The sequence below is a fragment of the Elgaria multicarinata genome, chromosome 9 (assembly GCF_023053635.1).
Source record: "Elgaria multicarinata webbii isolate HBS135686 ecotype San Diego chromosome 9, rElgMul1.1.pri, whole genome shotgun sequence".
NCBI classification, from domain to species: Eukaryota; Metazoa; Chordata; class Lepidosauria; order Squamata; family Anguidae; genus Elgaria; species Elgaria multicarinata.
In genome coordinates this window covers 78,660,377-78,680,741 of record NC_086179.1, presented here as the reverse complement: position 1 = coordinate 78,680,741, position 20,365 = coordinate 78,660,377, and the positions used below count along the sequence as shown (strand labels likewise).

General features: G+C 38.8%; 1 protein-coding gene across 1 annotated transcript in view; it reads left to right on the top strand.

Annotated features, from left to right (window-relative positions):
- Positions 1–20,365, top strand: part of SLC2A13 (solute carrier family 2 member 13) — a 122,036-nt gene that overhangs the window by 32,901 nt on the left and 68,770 nt on the right. The window contains exon 4 of the mRNA XM_063134134.1: positions 8,343–8,451. Coding sequence (XP_062990204.1) covers positions 8,343–8,451 — 109 coding nt within the window. The remainder of the gene's footprint in view (positions 1–8,342; positions 8,452–20,365) is intronic.

Sequence of the window (20,365 nt, the reverse complement as noted above, 5' to 3'; positions counted from 1 at the left end):
GGTTGTTCACTAGGAACTCTGTCTTGTTTCTCTCCAGAGAAGCCAGAGTCATAAGTCAACAACAAACTATGGCTTATGGTTCTAGCTTGTCGGCGGAGACACAAGCCAAAGTTCTTGGTTCACACATGATTGTAAACAAATCATGGAAGGATGATCTGTGGTTTGTTTAGCCACTGCACTGTAAGCAGAAGTGACCAAGCAGCGTGTACCAGCAGGCTGCCACCTTCACGATCATTTGGAATTCTTTAGAAGTACAAACCGCAAAAAGTAAAAAGCATAGTTTGGCTTCTTTTTCTAAACAAACCATGGATGGAAAGTTGCCAATACACTGCTCGTAAATGGTAAGCCACAGTTTCTGCAGTGTCATGGCTTACCATGATGTCCAAACTAGCCCTATGTCTAAGCTCAAGTCTACTGACAAACCAGGTTCTGAAACCATTTTGAAACTGGCTTGCATTCATAGACTATTGGATTCAAATGTTAGGGCCATTGCTCCATCTTAGTAGCCTACTGCATCATGGGAATGGAAGCTTCTGTATCGAGAGGCTTCTGCACTGTGGAAACGGAAGTGACATTATGAATGTATGAAGTTGAGTGCTGAATAGATGGAAATGGGGGAAAAAACAGTTCTAAATCATGGCTTGCCTTACATATGTTTGGATGTTCAAACCATGGTGTGGGTTTTCAACTATGTTTAGCACAAACTATGGTTTTATGTTATGACTGAAACTCACAAATATGTTCCACTTACAGTTAGAATGCATGTTTGCTCAGGAAATCTGAATTTCAAAATGGGAAGACATATGAAATAAATTCTTGTTAATCCTGAGCAGATATCAGTGATATTCTTATTTCCTTGTATATCTCTTGTCACTATTATCTTATTTCAGATACTGGGGGGGAAATGTTACCGTTGTCCATTAAAAAAATAATCTACATTTGCCAAGCTGTTTTTCCTTAGTGACTAAAAGCAATACTGGCTTTATCCTCAACATAAAGTACTTAGCAACTCTAACATTGCAGTCATATATCCTTCTGCATTATTGGAGACAATGTGTAAATTGTAGTGCTGAACATGCTTTCAATTTGCATAACTGTGGCAATAAGTTTCAGATTGTGCCTTTAAATGTAGGCCACTGGGGTGAGACAAGTGCCTTTTAGTTCGGGTGTTTGACTTAAACAGCAGTTTCCAGCAAGTAAATAGTAAAGAATAAAATTAGATGTGACATTTCTATTGAATGTTTCAAAGACAACCAGTACTTTGAATAGTTAATCTAAAATCAAGCTTCCCTGGATGCCTTTGAACGTTTCCATTTACTACCATGATCATATTACCTTTCACACATTCCAGTGAAGATTAGTGTGGTTGGTTTCTTTGGAAGCTACTGAAATAGAAATGTTTTATAACTATAATTTTGAGTATGTAAGTAGATGTGCTGGGGAAAAAATTAATGACTAATAGCATATTAGTATCAATTTGCAGTCAGAAAGCATAGCATAATAGAGCTGAGGTGATTTCCAGTGACAACCTATGCGATCATATTATGCCAGTGCTTCTTGATTTGTGATGGCTTCCATTTTCTGGCCCAATTCAGAGTGTGGGTATGAACTTGCAAAACTTTAAAACAGCTTGGTGCAAGGCTACCTGAAGGATTATTCCATAACATATATACTTTCCTGGCCCATAAGATCATCTTCAGAGGTCTTCCTTCATATCCCTGTGCCAAATGAAGGGAGGTTGGGGGCTGCTAAGGAGAGGGCCTCTTCAGTGGTGGAATGCCCTCCCAGGACATTATGGTCTGAGATGAAAACATACTTCTTGTCAACTTGCTAAGGAAACTGAGGGTCCATTGAATCTCATTGTGAACATGTATGTGACTCTTAACACCCACCATTAAGTAAAAACCAACCAACTCTGGAAATAGATGAAATATCTGGTTCTCTAGGCTACTTAGAATGGTTCCTACAGCCTCTTCCCCCTCCGCACCCACCCTTCCTGCTTCCTCTTTTCATGCTTTCCCCCAACTATGACTCGGGTGAATAGAAAAGACAAGTTAAGGATGAGAGAATTAACCAATATTACAAGTTTATGTAACTTATTCAAAATCAGTATCAGCAAGAGTTTTGATAAAATTCTATGTGACAAAAGAAAACATTTGCTTTTATCCTCAGGGTATGTTTTCATATCTATAAGAGTCTTTGTTTACCTTTTCCCAAAAATACAATTTTGATTCTTAAACCTGAATCTTCATATTGTAGTATGGTTTGATAATATCTTATTTTTTCTGAATGTATCCTTTCAGGCTGTGTGAATCATCTTGAAAAGTCAGGCTGTGTGGGAAAACTTTGATCATCCCCCTGCCATAATGTGAGGTGGAATAATGTGAGGCAGGCACCTTGAGAGATTTGCAGCTCATCCATAAAAATCTAGTACTCCATTGTTCCTCGGGTTATACTGAATAAAGAACTTGAGTTCATCTTTAGGTTTTATCAAGAGATCAACTTTCAGTTCAGAGGCAGAATGCAAGTAGAAATCTGCCAGTTCAGCTTGAGAAAGTACTTACATTTGTGTGTAATTTTATCCTGTCTACTTCTACTATATTAGAAGTAGACAGTTTACACTGAGGTGGATTGACTGAACATAGCTGAATAAAATCAAGGTTTTCAGATGAAACCTATACATTAATAACAAACTCATTCTCTGAGTGTGGATTCTTATGCAGCCCAAACAGCACCATCCATGTACAAGAGGGAGTTAAAAGCAACATTGGAGAGTCAGTAAAGGGGGAATTTCTGTGGAGGGAATTGGGGATGACGGCTTATGCAGTATCCCCAGGCCTCTCCAACGTTTTCCCCCTCCCTCCATAGCACCCCAACCAGATGAGTGAAAAGGCCTGTCTAGCTAAAGTGCAGAGCAGAAGTCGACTCTGCTCCTCCTGCTGCTCTGCACTGGATCCTCATAGATCTCTGAGTTCGGAGGCTTATGAGTATCGAGCACAGATATCATAGGATTGCACCCTAACTGATAAAATAATGGAGTCACTAACTAAGCTTAGCCCTTCTCTCCCCATTGTTTTTCTCCTTTTGCAGCAGGGCTGGAGAACCTGTGGCCCTCCAGATGTTGTTGGGCTCCAGAGATGAAGGGAGTTGAATCCAACAACATCTGGAGGGCCATAGGTTTCCCCCCTCTGCTTTAAAGCATGCCACTCAATCAGTATTTAGGTGCATTCTTGTAATCCTGAAATCCCAGTGATGGAATCCAGAAATGGACTTCTCTCATGCCCTTATGGGAGGCAGTCCACTGGGTATTGCCTTCATCTTGTGCTACTGAGTGTGGGGACATTTTCAGATATATTGGAGGAGAAAAAAAGTCATAAACATGTATAATTTGTGTGGCATGCAATACCATATGTTGAAATGGATGGAAGTAAATCAACATATGCTTTTCTGCTTGGCATGAGGCATCTGATTAAATTATTACGCTGGTTATTCTTTTTAAGAACCTTAAATTTTAGTAGCTTGCTAAAACTGTGTTGCACATGCAGGTAAAATGAAATAAAAGTATGTATAACTGGCCCTAATATCTAACCCTATGCCTGCAGCAGGACACCCTCTCGATTTGCTTTTCTGTCCTGGTGGAGCTTGTGCTGTGGATGAGTTACACGTGACTCTATTGTCATGGACAGATCACTGTTTGGTTAGTTTTGGACTGACTGCTGATATGGATCTCTGCAGGGATCTGTCCTTCCCAGCCCCTCCCTTCAGACCACATCAGAATCCCCCCAGAAGAAGAAAGAAAAAGGGAGCTGGATTCTGTGTGCATTGCAAGTTGATTATGCATCCCCCATACATTGGTTTGGGGTGCACATATTTGCATAAGATTAATGACCTCAAGGGGCAACTAGTTGAAAGCAGCCCAGATAAACATGTCTACTCAGAAGTAAATCACATTGTCTTCAACAGCACTTACTCAGCACAGGAAGGGAGAAAAGTACATGAAATTGGGGGTTGCTCATGCAGTCTGCCTTGCGAAAGTGGTTTTTCTTATCTGTAACCTGCTTTAATTGGCTGCATGTGCCAAGGGAGAAGCAAATCTGAATGGATGAAAATTTTATTTATTTATTTATTTATTTCATTTTTTATACCGCCCAATAGCTGAAGCTCTCTGGGCGGTTCACAAAAATTTAAACCACAAAAAACATCTAATGCCGTTTTAAATTGAATTGCTCTGTATCGATGGGGCCCAGATTTGTCAAGTACAGTAGGAACCCCTATAATGTAATTTCCATGCAGAGGGCCTTAGCCAAGGAATCTCATCCGACCTCTAGTAGTGGAGGCAGAGTAAAGCAATTTGTTTTTAGAGGGAAACAGAATTCTCCTCATCGAGGCCTCGTAACTGCCTGGACTCTCCATTGTGGAATGAACAGAGAGTGCATAAATTACTTTCTATCACAAGTTGGTATAACAGCCTCTGGAGCCACCTTATTTATAACATTTTTGTGCTGCCTTTCCTTGAAAAGACCTCAATTAAAAACAATTATAGAACAATATCATAAAAACACAAAGATTAAAGACACCAATAAACAATGATAGCCGCTTTCAAGAGAATTAACTCTCTTAACCAAAACTCATTCTAAAAAAGAAAATATTTACAATGGGGCGGCATCTATACTGCTCCATCTCCAAAGACAACCCTGAGCGTTGTACATAAAACGATAAGAGAAATATAATCTAACTGTAAAATCTAAGCAGAGTCATGAATAATACAAAACTAGCAAATAATTAAAAAAATCAATCTAAAATGGGTTTAGATTGTAAACTTAATTCAATTTTAAAACTTCTAAATTCTCAAAATGCCTGGTCGAATAGGAACATTTTAATTTAGTGCCATAATGAATACAGATAGTAGTCTTCAAATAAAAAAAATATTGGTAAAGCTTTGAATATGTTTGAATACTTTCATTTGACTGCCCACAGTGTTGCCAGGGAATGCTAGTTCTTGAAACCTGCTAAATGGGAACTAGAGAGATGCCTAACTTTCTGGTGTATATATTGATGCCTATCTATATACAGTGAGGAGGAGGAGGAGGAAGAGGAGTAGTAGTAGTAGAAGAAGAATGTTGGGCAGCACCTGCATATAAAGGATCCTGATAGGGCTCAGTAGCCTTATTACATCCTCCCCACTCTTTCTTTGCACGTAGAGGCAGTGCTGCAGGAGATCTGTCTGCATCTTGTATCGCAGTCTAGGGCTGGCTTCTTCCTCTGCAGGAAGCAAGTTACTCATGCATGGAAAACACTTCATATATACATTATTATCCCAATATTGCAGATGGGAGGGCTAAAACTTAAGAGACAGCAGCTTGCCTTAAGGCCATCTAGTGAGGTCATCATGGCTGAGGTGAGATTTAATCTAGGGCTACATGGTTCACACTTCAGCGTCTTATTCACTGCGCGTTATTAGCTTGCACTATCTCCGTTATCAGTTCTGAGACTACATGCCACTTCTAATTAAATCCCGTTGTTAGGGTTCCAGAGGCTGCTAGGGTAAGCTAATCATATTTCACGCTGTCACCGAACTTGTAAGAACTGCCACCACTTGATCTCTATCCATATTCTCAGGCGTAAAGAGCTTCTTGGAATTCTGTTGCAGGAGGAATAAAAGTGATAGAAAAGTTACAGAGGTTGCTTCCCTCAGTGACAATGCATTTGAGTAGTTCCAGACAATTTCCCCCAGATATTTGTTTACATGGAGAAGTATAATGTGCCTTAGAGTTGCTGGTGAAGGTCATAGGGAGCCCATTTCTTTTAGTGGCTCTCGAACTGCTGAGGTAAAATTGAAAGGGCCTTTTTAATCATCTGGGGGTGGGTGGGGTTGGTTTCTGGGAAGTTCCTACTGACTACTATTCAGATATTGAACCTGAAGAGAAGTGTATGTTTTCAGCGATGTGTCTGGATTTTATAATTTGATAGAAGTTTGGCTAACTTGAAGGATTTCTGTTCCTTTAAAAAAAAGCCATGTCCTTATAAGAAATTAGCAAACTACTCTTTATGGCAGGATGGCAAAGTACCTAGTTCAGAAGTTGGCAGTGTGGTACCCACAAGGCACCAATACACCCTTGGATATCTTTCTTGGCATCTGCCAAGATATGCTCTACGCTTGCCACTAATTGTTATAAATTAACACATTTTCTTAATGGCACCTAGGATTGTTGTGAAATAGGTTTCTTTTGGTGCTGAAAACTGTGGGTGCAAAGGGGTTGTTCAATGTGTTGGGGCTCAACTCCCGCCTCTTAAGGGTATTTAAGTCTTTTAGGAAGTTTTGAGATGAACAAACTTTTTGGAATGCCTTATTGAAGATGCATATTCTTCGTACAGTTGGGAAAGGATTGTTGTTTAAACTCCTGGCTTTGTGTCATGATAAACTGTATTTAATAGCAACCCACATGAAGAAATTCTTCAGAGAGAAAATGGTGCTTAGTTTTATGGTTTTCAAACCTTTAGAGACCGCAGATGTAATTTGAAAATTACACATCGGATAGGCAATTTAGTGTCCCTGGTTAGTAAAGCATTTTATGAAAATAAAAGGAATTTTTCCTGTGCTGTTACTGACGTGTTTTGGAATTTAGTATTGCTTTCCTTCTTGTGTAGGGGAACTTTATTGGATTTTATTCAGTGATAAATTGGTTTCAAGCATAGTAATATATCATGGTTCTTCCTAGACAGAATAAAATTGTGGTTCTGAAGTAAATTGCTCCCATTGGTAAAATAGGCCAAGAGCTATATTTGGTTTTAAAATAGAGCTGCTTGGAGTCAAAGCTGTAAACTGGCCATTTTTGTATCTCAAAACATTAGTAGAGCAAACTAGTACTTTTACGTTATACATGTGAATGGAACTCTCTTCCGGGGTAAGCTAGACTGACTCCCTCCTTGATGTGTTTTAAGAGGCAGGCAAAGACTTTTTGTTCCAGCAGGCCTTTGGTGAATAGTTGGGACCTCTGTCTGTGCTAATGGACTTTTAAACTGCCATTTTAAATGTTCAAATATTTTCATATTGGAATATATTTAATATATTTTTAACGTCATATATTTCTATTTATAGGTTTTAAATGTATAGGTTTTAAATTTTGTAATGCCGCCTTGAGGCCCAGCATTGGACAAAAGGCAGGATATAACTTATTATTATTATTATTATTATTATTATTATTATCATCATCATCATCATCATCATCATCATCATCATTATCCTATGGTACTTAATGTCCCCATCTATCAAAACACACATCTTGCCCTGCATTCCTGTACTTGGTTATTAATGGGCAAAGTTTTGTCTCCCCCTTTTGGCATTAATTTGGAGTTATATTTTGAAGGAAATATATTTCGAATGCAGTTTGGAGAAAAATTACACTTTGTCTTCTTACATAAAATGCACTTGTTTAACTGTAAGCACTCCACAGCTTTTTTTTAATTAACAATTAAATAACAGCTTCGTACGCTAGTTCAGTGGAAGATTTAGCCTTTCCAATCTGAATAAAGAGAATTCTTGCCTTATTCCTGGCGGCGGCGGCTTCTTCTTCTTCTTCTTCTTCTTCTTCTTCTTCTTATTATTATTATTATTATTATTATTATTATCCCACCTTTTGCCCAATACTGAATGAATAAATGAACAGAACAATAAGTGAAAAGCATGCTGAGAGGTCTAAATTTGAGGCATAATTACCTTTACTTTTAATTTACAAGTTTCACTTTCTCCACATGTAAGCTATCTGTTATCTTTTTAATGTCAAAATTAACACTCGGGTAAAGAATAATTCTGAGGAGTGAATAGGAAAACCCATAGGTCACATATGGTTTCTCCACAATGAATATTGATTTTGAATAATTTACAAATAGTGTTTTACTATGAATATTATGCATTTAATCTTTTGTGAATACATGGGCCTAGTTCTAGGTTCATTCTTAGCAAGGATTTTAATATATTATAAATCAGGCAACGTTAGTGGGAGATGAGGGCTGTTTAGTCTCTGTATCATTCAGTTTGATTTGGATGTGATGTCACTAGTGATTCATGAGATCACTTCCACTATCCTTCTTGTGCTTTACATTAAATCTGAAGTGCTCACCTTTTGATATCTCTTCGTCTTCCAAAGGTTTGACCATTTTATTTCATTGACTTGAGTAACAAAACAGCAACATTTCAAGATCATTTACTTTGTAGTAAATAGCTATTTATTTTCAGTTTAAGCTGGTATCCATAGTAAGTATGTATGATATAAATAGGGTTTGTGCAGGCACTTGTCATAAATGGACATACTGACTTAATATATTTGTTTGTTTGTTTGAAGCTGGGCCTGTGATCTACAGAATGCTGACGTATCCTCCAACTCGAAGAGAGTTGATTGTGGGCTGTAGTCTACAAATGTTCCAACAACTGGCAGGTATTAATACAGTCATGTATGTATCATTTCTCCCTACTTTTTCTAAAAATTGCAATATATTTTCAACTTCAATATAAACATTTTAAAATGGTTTTCAATCATATGTATAACAGTGTATATAAGTAATGTTTACTTTTCAGATAGCTTTTATAATATTGCATTAAAATGCATCACCAACTGCATTACTTTTTTTTAAAAAAAAGGTTGACAAGACTTTTAGCTGTTGGTCTTTGATTGACTTGCTCTCCACTTTGGTGCAGATTAATGTCCCTAAATCAGGCCTGCACAACATAAGGCTTGAAGGTGATTGCAGCTCCCTCTTTTGCCCTTGGGTCAATTCAAAACCTGTATTGTTTGTGGTCTTTCCCACTTCTTTGTGGGGATATCTGTGCCCCTGCATGCTCATCAAGAGTGCAGGCAGGAAGGGAAGAATGCTTGTGTTATATTCTGTGCTGTTTTTCCCTCCCTGGATTTAGCAATGCAGGGTTTGGTTGGTGCCAGAGGGGGGATCTACACTACTGCTTTAAAGCGCTTTAAAGCACTTTGAAAACATTTTGAAAACTGTATATGGAGTGTGTCCTGGGCCCCAAGAGTTGTCAAAACTGTTATAAAGCACTTTAAAGCAGTAGAGTAGATACTGCCTCTGTTGCAGCCAGACTTCTTTAGTATGTGAATTGCTGTGACAGTAAAAGCCATGTGTGCTATTGCCACTAACTTGTGAAGGAGGAAGGGATGGGTAACATATCTGGAAGTACAGGAAAACTCTGGGATGAAAGAAAAGGAGGGGTAATAGATGGGGAAGCAGAGACCTGTTGTGGCTCTGAAAAGTATGATCACTGTGGGGTACAGAATGAAAAAGAGAAGGAACTTATTCATAAATGGTCTGGAAATGGACTGAACAGTGTGCTAACCAAGTTTATCTTTCACAAACTTGGCTGCTGCTTTAGTATGCAGGACAGAGACATCTCAAACAACATGTGAAGAGCACCAAAAGAATGTCTCTGAATTGGGTGAATGGTCAATTAAATGGCAGATGAGATTCAGTATAAAAGATGAACATTGGGACAGAAACTTCACATATATCTTACTGGAACCTGAACTGGTTGTAACTACCCAGGAAATTGATCTTGGGGTTGTGGTGGATGGCTTGCTGAAGAAGTCAATATATGTGTTTTTTAAAAAAGGCAAATTCCATATTAGAAATTATTTTGGAAAAGGTTTGAAAATGTTAAGTATTGTAATACCTTTATATAAATCCATGGCCTAGCCAAACTTGGAATACAGTGTAAACTTCTAATCACCTCATTTACAAAAGGGATGTCATAGATTCAGGCAAAAAAAAATTATCAAAGGATTGGAGCATGTTTCTTATGATTGCTAAAGCGTGTCTGCATCTGTAAGTTGGAAGAAAGATGATTTGATGTGAAGGCATGTCACATAAAATAGCAAATAGTGTGCAGTAGGTAGATTATTTTTTTCTTCCTCTCCCGTAATATTGGAATTCGAAACCCAGTTTCATCAAATGAAACAGTTTGACAGGAGGTCGGAACAGACAAAAGGAAGCCGTTTTTGTCTCAACACATAATTAACTTGTCAAGTTCCGTATCACAAGGTGATGTGATTGCCACTAGCTTAGATGACTTTTAAAAGGAGTAGATGGTTCATTGAGGATAGGTCTAATATCTAAGGTCTAAGGTCTTCCTCCGAGTGCCTACTCTGAGGGAAGCTCGGAGGATGGCAACAAGGGAGAGGGACTTTTCAGTGGTGGCCCCCCAATTATGGAATGATCTCCCCGATGAGGCTCGCCAGGCGCCAACATTATCTTTTTGGCGCCAGGTCAAGGCATTTAACAGCTTTTAACAACATATGCGAAGTTTGTTTGTTTTTTAATGGACCCCAGAACTGTTGTTGTTTAAAATGGATATTGTTTTATACTGTTGGTTTTATATTTTTTGATGGTTTTAAATTTTGTATACTTTAAAAAAAAATGTTCACTGTTTTTAACTTTTGTAAACCGCCCAGAGAGCTTCGGCTATGGGGCGGTATATAAATTCAATAAATAAATAAATAAATAAAATCCATTAGCCATAGTAGCTAAACAGATGCATGGTTCTGCTAAATACCAGATGCTGGGGCCAAATGGGAAGAGCCTGCTGCCTTCATAACCCTACTTGTAGGCTTTTCTTGGAGTCTTCTGGCAGGGGACTGTTGGAAACAGAACACTGGACTAGATGGACCTTTATGTGACCTAGCAAGGCTGCTCTTACATTCAGATGGAGTGCAGAGAGAACTGTGGGGTGAGGCAAGAGTCAAAATTAGGAACAGAGAAAGAAAGAAAGAAAGAAAGAAAGAAAGAAAGAAAGAAAGCTTAGCTGAGGGTCCAGACAGCAAGTGCCATGAGGTATGCAGAGCGCATCTGGGGTTGGCAATGGATGAAGAGGAAGAAGGCTATCCTAGGGATTCAGATAAGAGAGAATATATTCTTGAGTGCAGAGACAAAAGGCAGATTCACTGATAATTGTTTCAAAAGAAAATGGATTAAACATTTAACAACCAAAAATCCTTAGCTGTAGTTAACACAGCAGCATAACGCTCCTGAGTTAATAATAAAAAAAGAAAAGTAAGTCTTGGAGTGAGCTGCGGACCCCTATTGTAAATGATATTGCATTATAAATTTAGGGATTATAAATTTTAGGGAAACCAATTTGTCTCAGGGTTAGCTTTCTTGATAGTTTGGGTTTGTGTGAGAGTGACCTAGGACTTAGGTGTGCCAGTTTAGGCCTATGGAGGCTCTGGTGCTTTTCCAAATCCTGTTTGCATATCATGAATAGAATATATATTTTTAGCAGTGAGAGCAAATACCTCAGACTTCAGGGCTTTCTTTTCTATGTGGACAAATCTGAACATTTAAGAATGCCTAGAATATTATAACATTTATGTTTGAATGCGTCTGACAAGTATTTTCAGCTGCTGGATAAAAATATACTACTTGGCCCAAAGACAGAGGAAAAATGAGCCAGGCCATTTATGCAAAGTGAACAATATTCTAATTGATCCAGGAAGGAGTTGGTGCTTTGTGTGTGGTTGAGATATTCTTGCATGTAGTCAAAAGAGCAAGAATTCTAAGAGAGCAATCCTGTAGTCCCTAGACAAAGTCTGAGTGGCCATAGTATGCTGTATATTTCCTCACCCAAGATCAAAGACAAAATTCCCACCTCAGAAGAGGAGTTCCAATTGTGGAACTCCCCACACCATACAGTCCATCCCAGCCACTTCTCCTGAGGGCAGCATTGCAGCCTTGAGATGGGAGGTCATGGGCATTTGGGGTGTGGAACCGTGAGAGGATAGAGGATGTGAATCTGTTGGATCGTTAGCCACTTAACTTCCCTGCCCATAGCAAAGTAATTGAGTTAGATGGCTGAAAGGAACCGGGGCTGGAAAATTCTCTAGTATTCCTCCCACCCTGCAAGGCTCTTGCTAGGAGGGCATAGGATGGACAGAGGGCTCCGTCTAATGGGCATCTACTCCATAGTATAGACCCTAAATGCTTTATAGTAACCCAGAATTGAGAGTGGCTATATAGAAGCTGCTTACGGATGGTCATCTTGATGTTGGTCTGAAGATGAAAAAAAGTGGGGAGAGAATAGGGTACTACTGTCACAAGGGATCACTGGTGGCAAAAGATTGAACATACTAAGCTGAACTTACTGGGAGAGACTGGGATACTAATCAGCCTCTTGGACCAATCCAAATGGGATCTTGGCCCTGTGGGGAAGAAAAAAGACCGAGGGGACAGGAGCAGGCCGAGGAAACATCGGGGCCTGTTCCTGTTGGACTCTTCCCCCACCCCCACAGGGCAAACTTTCATCTTGGCCCTTTGGGGAAGAAAAAAGACCGAGGGGACAGGAGCAGGCCGAGGAAACATCGGGGCCTGCTCCTGTTGGACTCTTCCCCCACCCCCACAGGGCAAACTGCCATCTTGGCCCTGTGGGGAAGAAGAAAGACCGAGGGGACAGGAGCAGGCCGAGGAAACATCGGGGCCTGCTCCTGTTGGACTCTTCCCCCACCCCCACAGGGCAAACTGCCATCTTGGCCCTGTGGGGAAGAAGAAAGACCGAGGGCACAGGAGCAGGCCGAGGAAACATCGGGGCCTGCTCCAGTTGGACTCCCCTCTTTCGGGAGCAGGACAATCCCATCAGCCCTTTTCCCAATCCACTTAATTTCTCTCTCTCTTTACCTCTTCCCTCCTGAACTCCTTTTCCTTGTGTGTCATGTCTTTATTAGACTGTAAGCCTGAGGGCAGGGACTGTCTTTTTTGCTAAGTGTAAGCCACTCCGAGAGCCTTTTTTGGCTGAGGAGCGGGGTATAAATATGATAAATAAATAAATAAAAATAACCGAGGAAACACAGGAGCCCCACCTCAGGGTCTTGTCTCACAAGGTTGATAAACACTTGGTGGGGGGAGAGTTGGATGTGGAAGATATAAAACAAAGTAAGCCATGCTGACTCATAAGAAAAATTCTAAAACATGTGGTCAGGCAATACCTTTATTAGGGCGAACCAAATATGCCCAGAATTGTAGGCAAGCTTTCAAGATCCTTAGATCTTTTCATCAGGCAAGATGTTGCAAAAAGCAGGGGGCAGGAACAGGAAGGGCTAAAGGGCTGACTTGGTATTGATGCAATGAAGTTTGCATTATCTCTTAATATGGAGTGGAGGCACAGACCTAAATTGATTAGGCTCTAGTAGGTGTCATGCAGGCTTCGGGTTACATCTAGGACTGTTGGGATAGACAGAAATGTAATGGGTGTTTCCCTCATTTTTAAAAATATACAGTCAGGTTAATTTAGCCATTCAGGAGTAGGAGTCTACAACTGGTGGGAGTAAGTAGCTCAGTGGTAGAGGATTTGCTTTGCATGCAGAAGATTCCAGGTTTGATCCCCAGCATCTGTAGGTAGAGCTAGGAAAAACTCCTGCCTGAAACCTTAGAGAGCCACTGCCAGTCAGTGTCAACAATACTGGGTTAGATGGGCCAATGGTCTGACTCAGTATAAGGCAGCTTCCTATGTCCTATATCCCTAAGTAGCACCTGAAGATGGAACTTCATTCTCTGAGGGTTTTCTTCTCTACAATCACTAATTAACACCACCCAATTTGGCTTCTGTTAATATTTTTTACATAGTGCAACACTCAAAATTTATCTCCACCTTTGCTAATATATAAACTGCTATTTTCCCCTTTACTATATTTTCAAAAATGGGAGAATTGGCCATTATGTGTTTGTCTCAGCAGTCCTAGGTGTAATCTGAAATTTCTATGACCCTTAGTTGAGCCTAACCCATTTAGTTCTGTGCGCCTCCTCCACTCCATCTTAAGGCTTTAAGTTGCTCCCCCAGAATTTCTAATGATATTCTAAAATTGATTCAAACACATAGTATGACATATGCTTATGTTTGTCTGAATACTTGACAAACAGAGTAGATAGCACTTAGCTGGGGCTGCCTGCATATATATTCCTTCAAAATGTATGCAATAGTTTAATTCCTTAAAGTTATATAAATACGGATAGCATTTTTCTGTAGTGCACCATTTTAGGTGTTCATATCTATGAGGCAGAACAGGATTATTCCAGAAAATATGGGACTGATATCAAATACCTTTAAAATGTGGTGGGTGCAAATGGTAAAACAATGAACTGAAATTCCTAAAGAAAAGCTTCAGTTGGCATTAGTCCAGGTATTCTTGAAAGTATAATTAAACCCTATAAGATTTGTAGTACTCTTTACTGACTTTACTTATCCTAAAGATTCAGATGTGTTTAGCCTGAAAATACCTTACCAAGCAGTAATTTTTCAGACAGTATGGAATAGATCTAGTTTGAGACCCAGCTCAAATGATCGAAAATGATGGTAGGCTGCAGTGCATGTTGGGCAGGCTCCGCAAACTTGCATAACTCACACTTCGTTGTTGGTTTAGGCGAGGGTTGTTTAACCTTCATACAACCTCCGCTTCCCAGGTTTGCATGACATGACAAGTTGTGTGGCCAGCTGTTGAATATCGAAATGGCTGCTTACACGTACTGCAGCCATAGTGGACTGTTCAGTCATGCAAACCAGCCCAGTGAGTGGTTAAATGGATAGAAATTACTGCAAAAAAAGAGTTTACTCCTAAAATATATTAAAGAAGACCTGTGTAATTATAAACTAAATCTTTAGACGCTAAGTATTAAAAATTGACAATTCAGTGTATTTATTTATGCATTAAATGTATGTAGCACTGCACACTGCAAAAAGCAGTCACAAAGTGACTTACACATGCACTCACAAAGACACAAATAAATACAGGCATCCATAATTAATACAACAGGTAAAAGCAAAATCAATTTAAACTATAATCAGCACAATAATACATTTAAAAATAAACACCCTAAAAGTATAATCGAAAAAAAATAAACTGTTTTTCGTGTATATAAAGCCGGCCAACACTTCAAATATTTTCTTCTTTTTCCTTGTATAAAGAAATTGCTTTTTGAAGAGACAGTGGTGTCTGCCCCATGAATAGCTTTTGAAATGCATTAATAGTGTAGCTTCTAACCTTGTGTTGTTTGCCTTGCTGTCAGTTGAAATGTTATGACTCATATTAGCATGTGACATCAAGGGATAACCTTCAACACATTCAGTGACCTGTACATTTAATGGCTTACTGCTGAAAAGATGCATTACAAACATTTAGTTTTCTGCCATATGTTTTCCAGTTGAATATATTTTGAACAAAAGAGCCATTGTAACAGATTGAACCACAAATGGCTATTGTTTGAGGGAAGAGCAGGAATAAATACATTATGACTGCCAAACAAGACTTTTCCATGTCAAGCTGTTGAAGAAACGGGTCCTGTTTATATACCACCTTTCTTGAAAGCACTCAATGAGCTTACATTTTATAATGATTTACCATCTAAGAGACACGATAGAAAAGGGAAAAAGGAGGAAAGAGGAAAATAAACAAATTCAGGTGCTAATTATTTCATGCTGTTACATGATGAACTTGCATAACAACCAGCTGGAATGGCAGTTGGTGAACACAGTTTGGCAGAAGAAGGAACCAAATGATGGAGAGGGACTCACTGTTTCACCTCTCCCTCAGATGCAGCCAGGTGGAAGTCAGTTGTTCTCAATCCTGACAGAAAGTATGAAGGTATTTTGGACTATTATAGTAACTTTGAAGTTTAGATGGGGTAGCCAATTTGTTTTTACTTTCCGGGGCATCCTCACATCCTGGCTTTTAATAACAGGAGCTACTAGAATAGTGATATATCCAGAAAAGGGCACTATGGTAGAAAAAAATGCAATTTATCATTAAATATGGTAGTAATTACTGGGTGGAAAACTATATTTTATGTAGAAATTGTGTAACAAAACAACTAAATGATTCGACAATGAGTAGAAGGCAGCATATTGGGGACTTGTTCACCTTAAATCTATTTGAAGCATATTATTCAAAGTACAACAGAGGTTTTCCTACCATGTAAGGACTTGAGGATGGAGTAGTATTATTTGATTCTTTGAACTTTCAATATTCTTCCTTCACCATTTTTATAGCAAAGTACTACTTTACATGTAACAATGATGTCCTTGCACATGAATCTTACATTATGATGTCACATGTAGTAGTACAAAATTAGTAGACATGTTGCACTTATAGGGCAAGTCTTATTCAGAAACTGGTGGTCTTAAATGTGAAAGCTGTCAGTTATTAACCATAACAATTCGGACAAGATTGTTAAGGCAAGAATGTACCAGTAGTGCAAGAATGCACCAATAGTGCAAACGTCAAAGAATGTTGGTCTAGAGAGAAATGTACCTTGCTAGTATCTTTGTATTCTTCCCTGTTTGGCATTTGAAGCCATTGGTGTGTTGTTAAAAGCTCTTTCCTAGTCCAGCTTTTTCTCCTGCTTGATCCTGCCAGGAAGTCATAGTACTATTTGATTTCGGCTTGTTGCCTTGGTAATAACTGTAATGTCACAAATTCAGTATTATAACCTCACTGCAGGTTCAAAACACTTTGTGTGTGTGTGTATGGAGTATGTGGGAGAGTAAAAGGCTTTGTTGTAATACACAGTTTTGGTAATTAGCAAGTATGGTAAAGATAGAGAAAGAATGACTTGCTTTTTGAAAATGTTTCAGTCAGTAGCATACCAGACCATTAAGATGGTGATACTCTCATTTTTTTTAAAAAAGATATGAAATTCAATACATAAGTTAACGTTCTTTAGCTTGTCATTGTAAGAATGTCATTGTCATCCTTAGAATGTTATCTGTGTGTCCATCCCAAATATTTGATCAAATATTTGTTGACATTTGGAGAAATAAATAACCAAAATAATCTGTATCAAGAACAAAAAAGACATTTCAATAGTCAGATATATGCTTGAAAGAGCAGTTACTTTTGTCTTCCAGATTTAAATATCTCTGTCTCATATAAGCTACTTTGATTCCTGAATTTGTTCATGGAGCTGTGTAGAAGGTTTCCTGGGAGGTTTGCGTCCTGCGTATTGTCAGATACGCTGATAAGGCGAGATGATGACCCTATTCTCCATCTTATGAGTTGAAATTGAAAACTGTGCACAGCACAGAACGTGGTAGAAACGTTTGCTATTTAAAAATAAGAGCAAATCTTAATATAAAATGTTGAAAGGTGGCTAAAGTAAAATAGAGAGTGGCTGACAGAAATAGAATGCAACTGTTGTGTTATGTGCTGCTCAAGTTATTACAGTAAAGAGCATTATGTCGTAGGCTTTGTGGATTTGTTTAGCCACTTTTATTTTGAGAGTGTGAGAACAGGTTCTATGGGTGAGAGACTTGACACATCTGGGTAACCAAACTCCATTGGAGTTTAACAAGAAGTAATCTCGCACAGAGATGAAGTGAGTGGGCAGGCCTTGCAAAGCAGTACAAAGATTGCACTTGTGTCATGAGTGTTTTTCCTCCCCATGAAATCTTTTGAAAATCAATTATTTTATCTTCTGGCTAAAGTGTATAGCTGGTATTTACCTTTTAACAGACTGCAAAATGTGCAGGCAGATATCAGCGGAGAGGATGGAACTCTCCAGAATTGTTATATTGGACCTAAGAGATTCAAATTTATTTTGATGGACATTCTGGTTCAAATGAAATAATGAATAAAACTGCTCATAATAAAACCAAGATAAAATCAGCAGCAAAGAGTGAAAGCACTACAGCACATAAAACCAGCAGCAAAATAAAAGTGTACTAAAATCCAAAAGCATTACATGCAGTTCTTAAAATGCCTGGAAGAATAAAAAGGACTTCACCTGGTATTGAAAAGACTGTAAAATAGGTACCAGGCAAGTCTCTCCACAGACTGAAAAGGCCCTCTTTCTTGTAGCCACCTACATCACCGCATTTAGCGGGGACACCCGGAGTAGGGCCTCTGATGATAATTTTAGACTCTGAATTAGGTAGATGAAATAAATAAAGCATTCAGGTAACAAGGCTGTCAGCCACTTAGGGCTTTAAAGGTTAAAACCGGTACTTTGAATTGGTCCCAAAAGTGGCCTGGCAACCAATGCTTATGGCAAAGTATTGGCATAATATGATCAGTCCCAGTTAGCAATCTAGCTGTAGTATTTTGGACTAAGTGAAATTTCTGGATCATTTTCAAAGTCAGCTCCATGCCTTACACATTCCAGTAACCCAAAGAGGTGATTACCAGAGCGTAAGTTACAGTTGAATGTTATCTCTGTCCAGGTAGGGTCATAGTTGGTATATTGGCCTAAGCTGATAAAAGGTGCTCTGGGCTACTGAGGATCTTAAGAGCACCCTGAAATACAAATCTTCTCCTTTAAAGGTAGTGCAACCAACCCCACCTCCAAGAAAAGGCTGAACAACACTTACCCAGAGAGACAGTCAACCACAAGTATTTTCATCTTGTCTGGATTGAGTCTTGGTTTATTGGCCATCATCTATTCTCCTGCCCAAGTACTGTTTCAGAACTACCTCACCTGTATTAGATTAAAAGAAGAGGTAGAGTTGGGTATCATCTGCAGATTGGTGTCACCTCCTCCCTTGTCCATGTATAATCTGTGGTTTTATGTAGATGTTGAAGAAGCATGAGGGATAAATGCTGAGAAGCCCCATAACATAATTGCCATTGGGCCACATAACACAATTGCCATGGGGTAGAGCAATAATTCCCCATCACCACTTTCTGGAATCACCCATTGAAGTAGGAGTGTAACAACTGCAATACAGTGCCCCCACATCCCAACTCAAACAGCCTATCCAGAAGGTTACTATGGTTGATGATATTGAAACCAGTGACAGGTCCAAGAGAACCAATAGGGTTGCATTCCTCTTTCCCTTTCCCAGTACAAATCATCTCACAGGGTGACCATGGCAATTAACATTTGAAATCCAATCCTGAAACTGATCTATCTAGAAAACCTGTTTCAATCAAGACAGCCTGGTGGTGTTTGGCAACTGTATAGTTGATCACATATCACATACTTGCTTTTTAGGATCTCCTTCAATATTTCCTAATAAAAAAAGACAAATAAGGCTGGCCACACAAGATCTTTGAGGTCTCTTGGTTATGAACTAAATCTGAAAATTTTACTGAAATATGATAGAGGAAAGTGCCTTTAGTTTCCTTAAGTATTCTTAACATCTTGTACAAGGTGTTGCCTGTAGCATTATTGTATTTTCTCCTATGTGATACATTAATAGGATAATACCTTTTGAAAAGCATTTCATGCAGAAGTAATGAAATGCCTGTCGAAGTGGGAATGGCATACCTTCATTCTGCCCATGAAATATTGAAAGTTTGCATAAATGAGTCCAGTAAAAGGCATCTTACTCATCAATCCCATTCCTGAACCAGAAGTAGCAAGAGCTCTCTTTACAGCACAAATCACGTTCCTGTGATAGCTATGAATTATCTCCAGGAGCTATGAATTTAGGCTAGCTACTTCTTGGATAACAAGGTATAGAGAGTCTGTGGAGAAGGGAATAAAGCTGTTCCATGCCTACTTTATTTAGTACACTAATTATCTTGGTTCTTGGAAACGGGAGAAGTACTGCTAGTGCGACAAGTACCTGCATAATTGCTGTATGCAAATCATATATGAAGTGGTATTCTTCATGCCTATGCTCTCCCCCCAAAATCTCGCAGTATGAATGCTATTTGCCTCTAGGAGCAAAGGCTTGCAGAAGTTTCCCTTTTCATCAGAGATCACTATCAATTCTGCTGCAAAAAATATATAAGAATTGTATTTATTTATTTAAGTGAAAGTTTAATCTCTGGTGGTGTACAATGCATTAAAAACCATAAAATATAAACAATAGAATAAAAACTACATAATAAAACCAAGATAAAAACAGCAGCAAAGAATAAAAACACTCCAATACAAAAAAAAAGCAATAAAAGTGCAATGATGTAAAAAATCCCTTGTTCTTGAAGTTTGTCTTCTCTATGGGAATCGTAAAGTCTTGAATTTCTGGAGATTGTATTCTGAGTAGTCCCATGTATCCAGAACGTGTACATGATGCAGATGTGCCAACACTATAGATTGGGAGGTCTTATCCCACAAGTAGCTTTGAAAATGATGCTAACTGTTTTAATGTGTGATTATGTGAAATAGGTTTATATGTGGAGATTTCTCAGCTGGCGTCTTATTTAAATGTTTTTTAAAATGCATTCACAGAGGGAGGAATGCAGTCTAAAACATGGTATGTGTAACGTGCCTGGGAATACAGTGTGGCTTATTAGTAAAATAGGACAGTTCTCTAGGGAAATATACTCTCATTTTGAATCATTGCCCCCCTATAGCTGTGTCTACGTTATCTTAAATATTTTCGTTAAATTGGAATAGTCATTATGTGTGACACACATTATTGGAAAATATTTCAAAT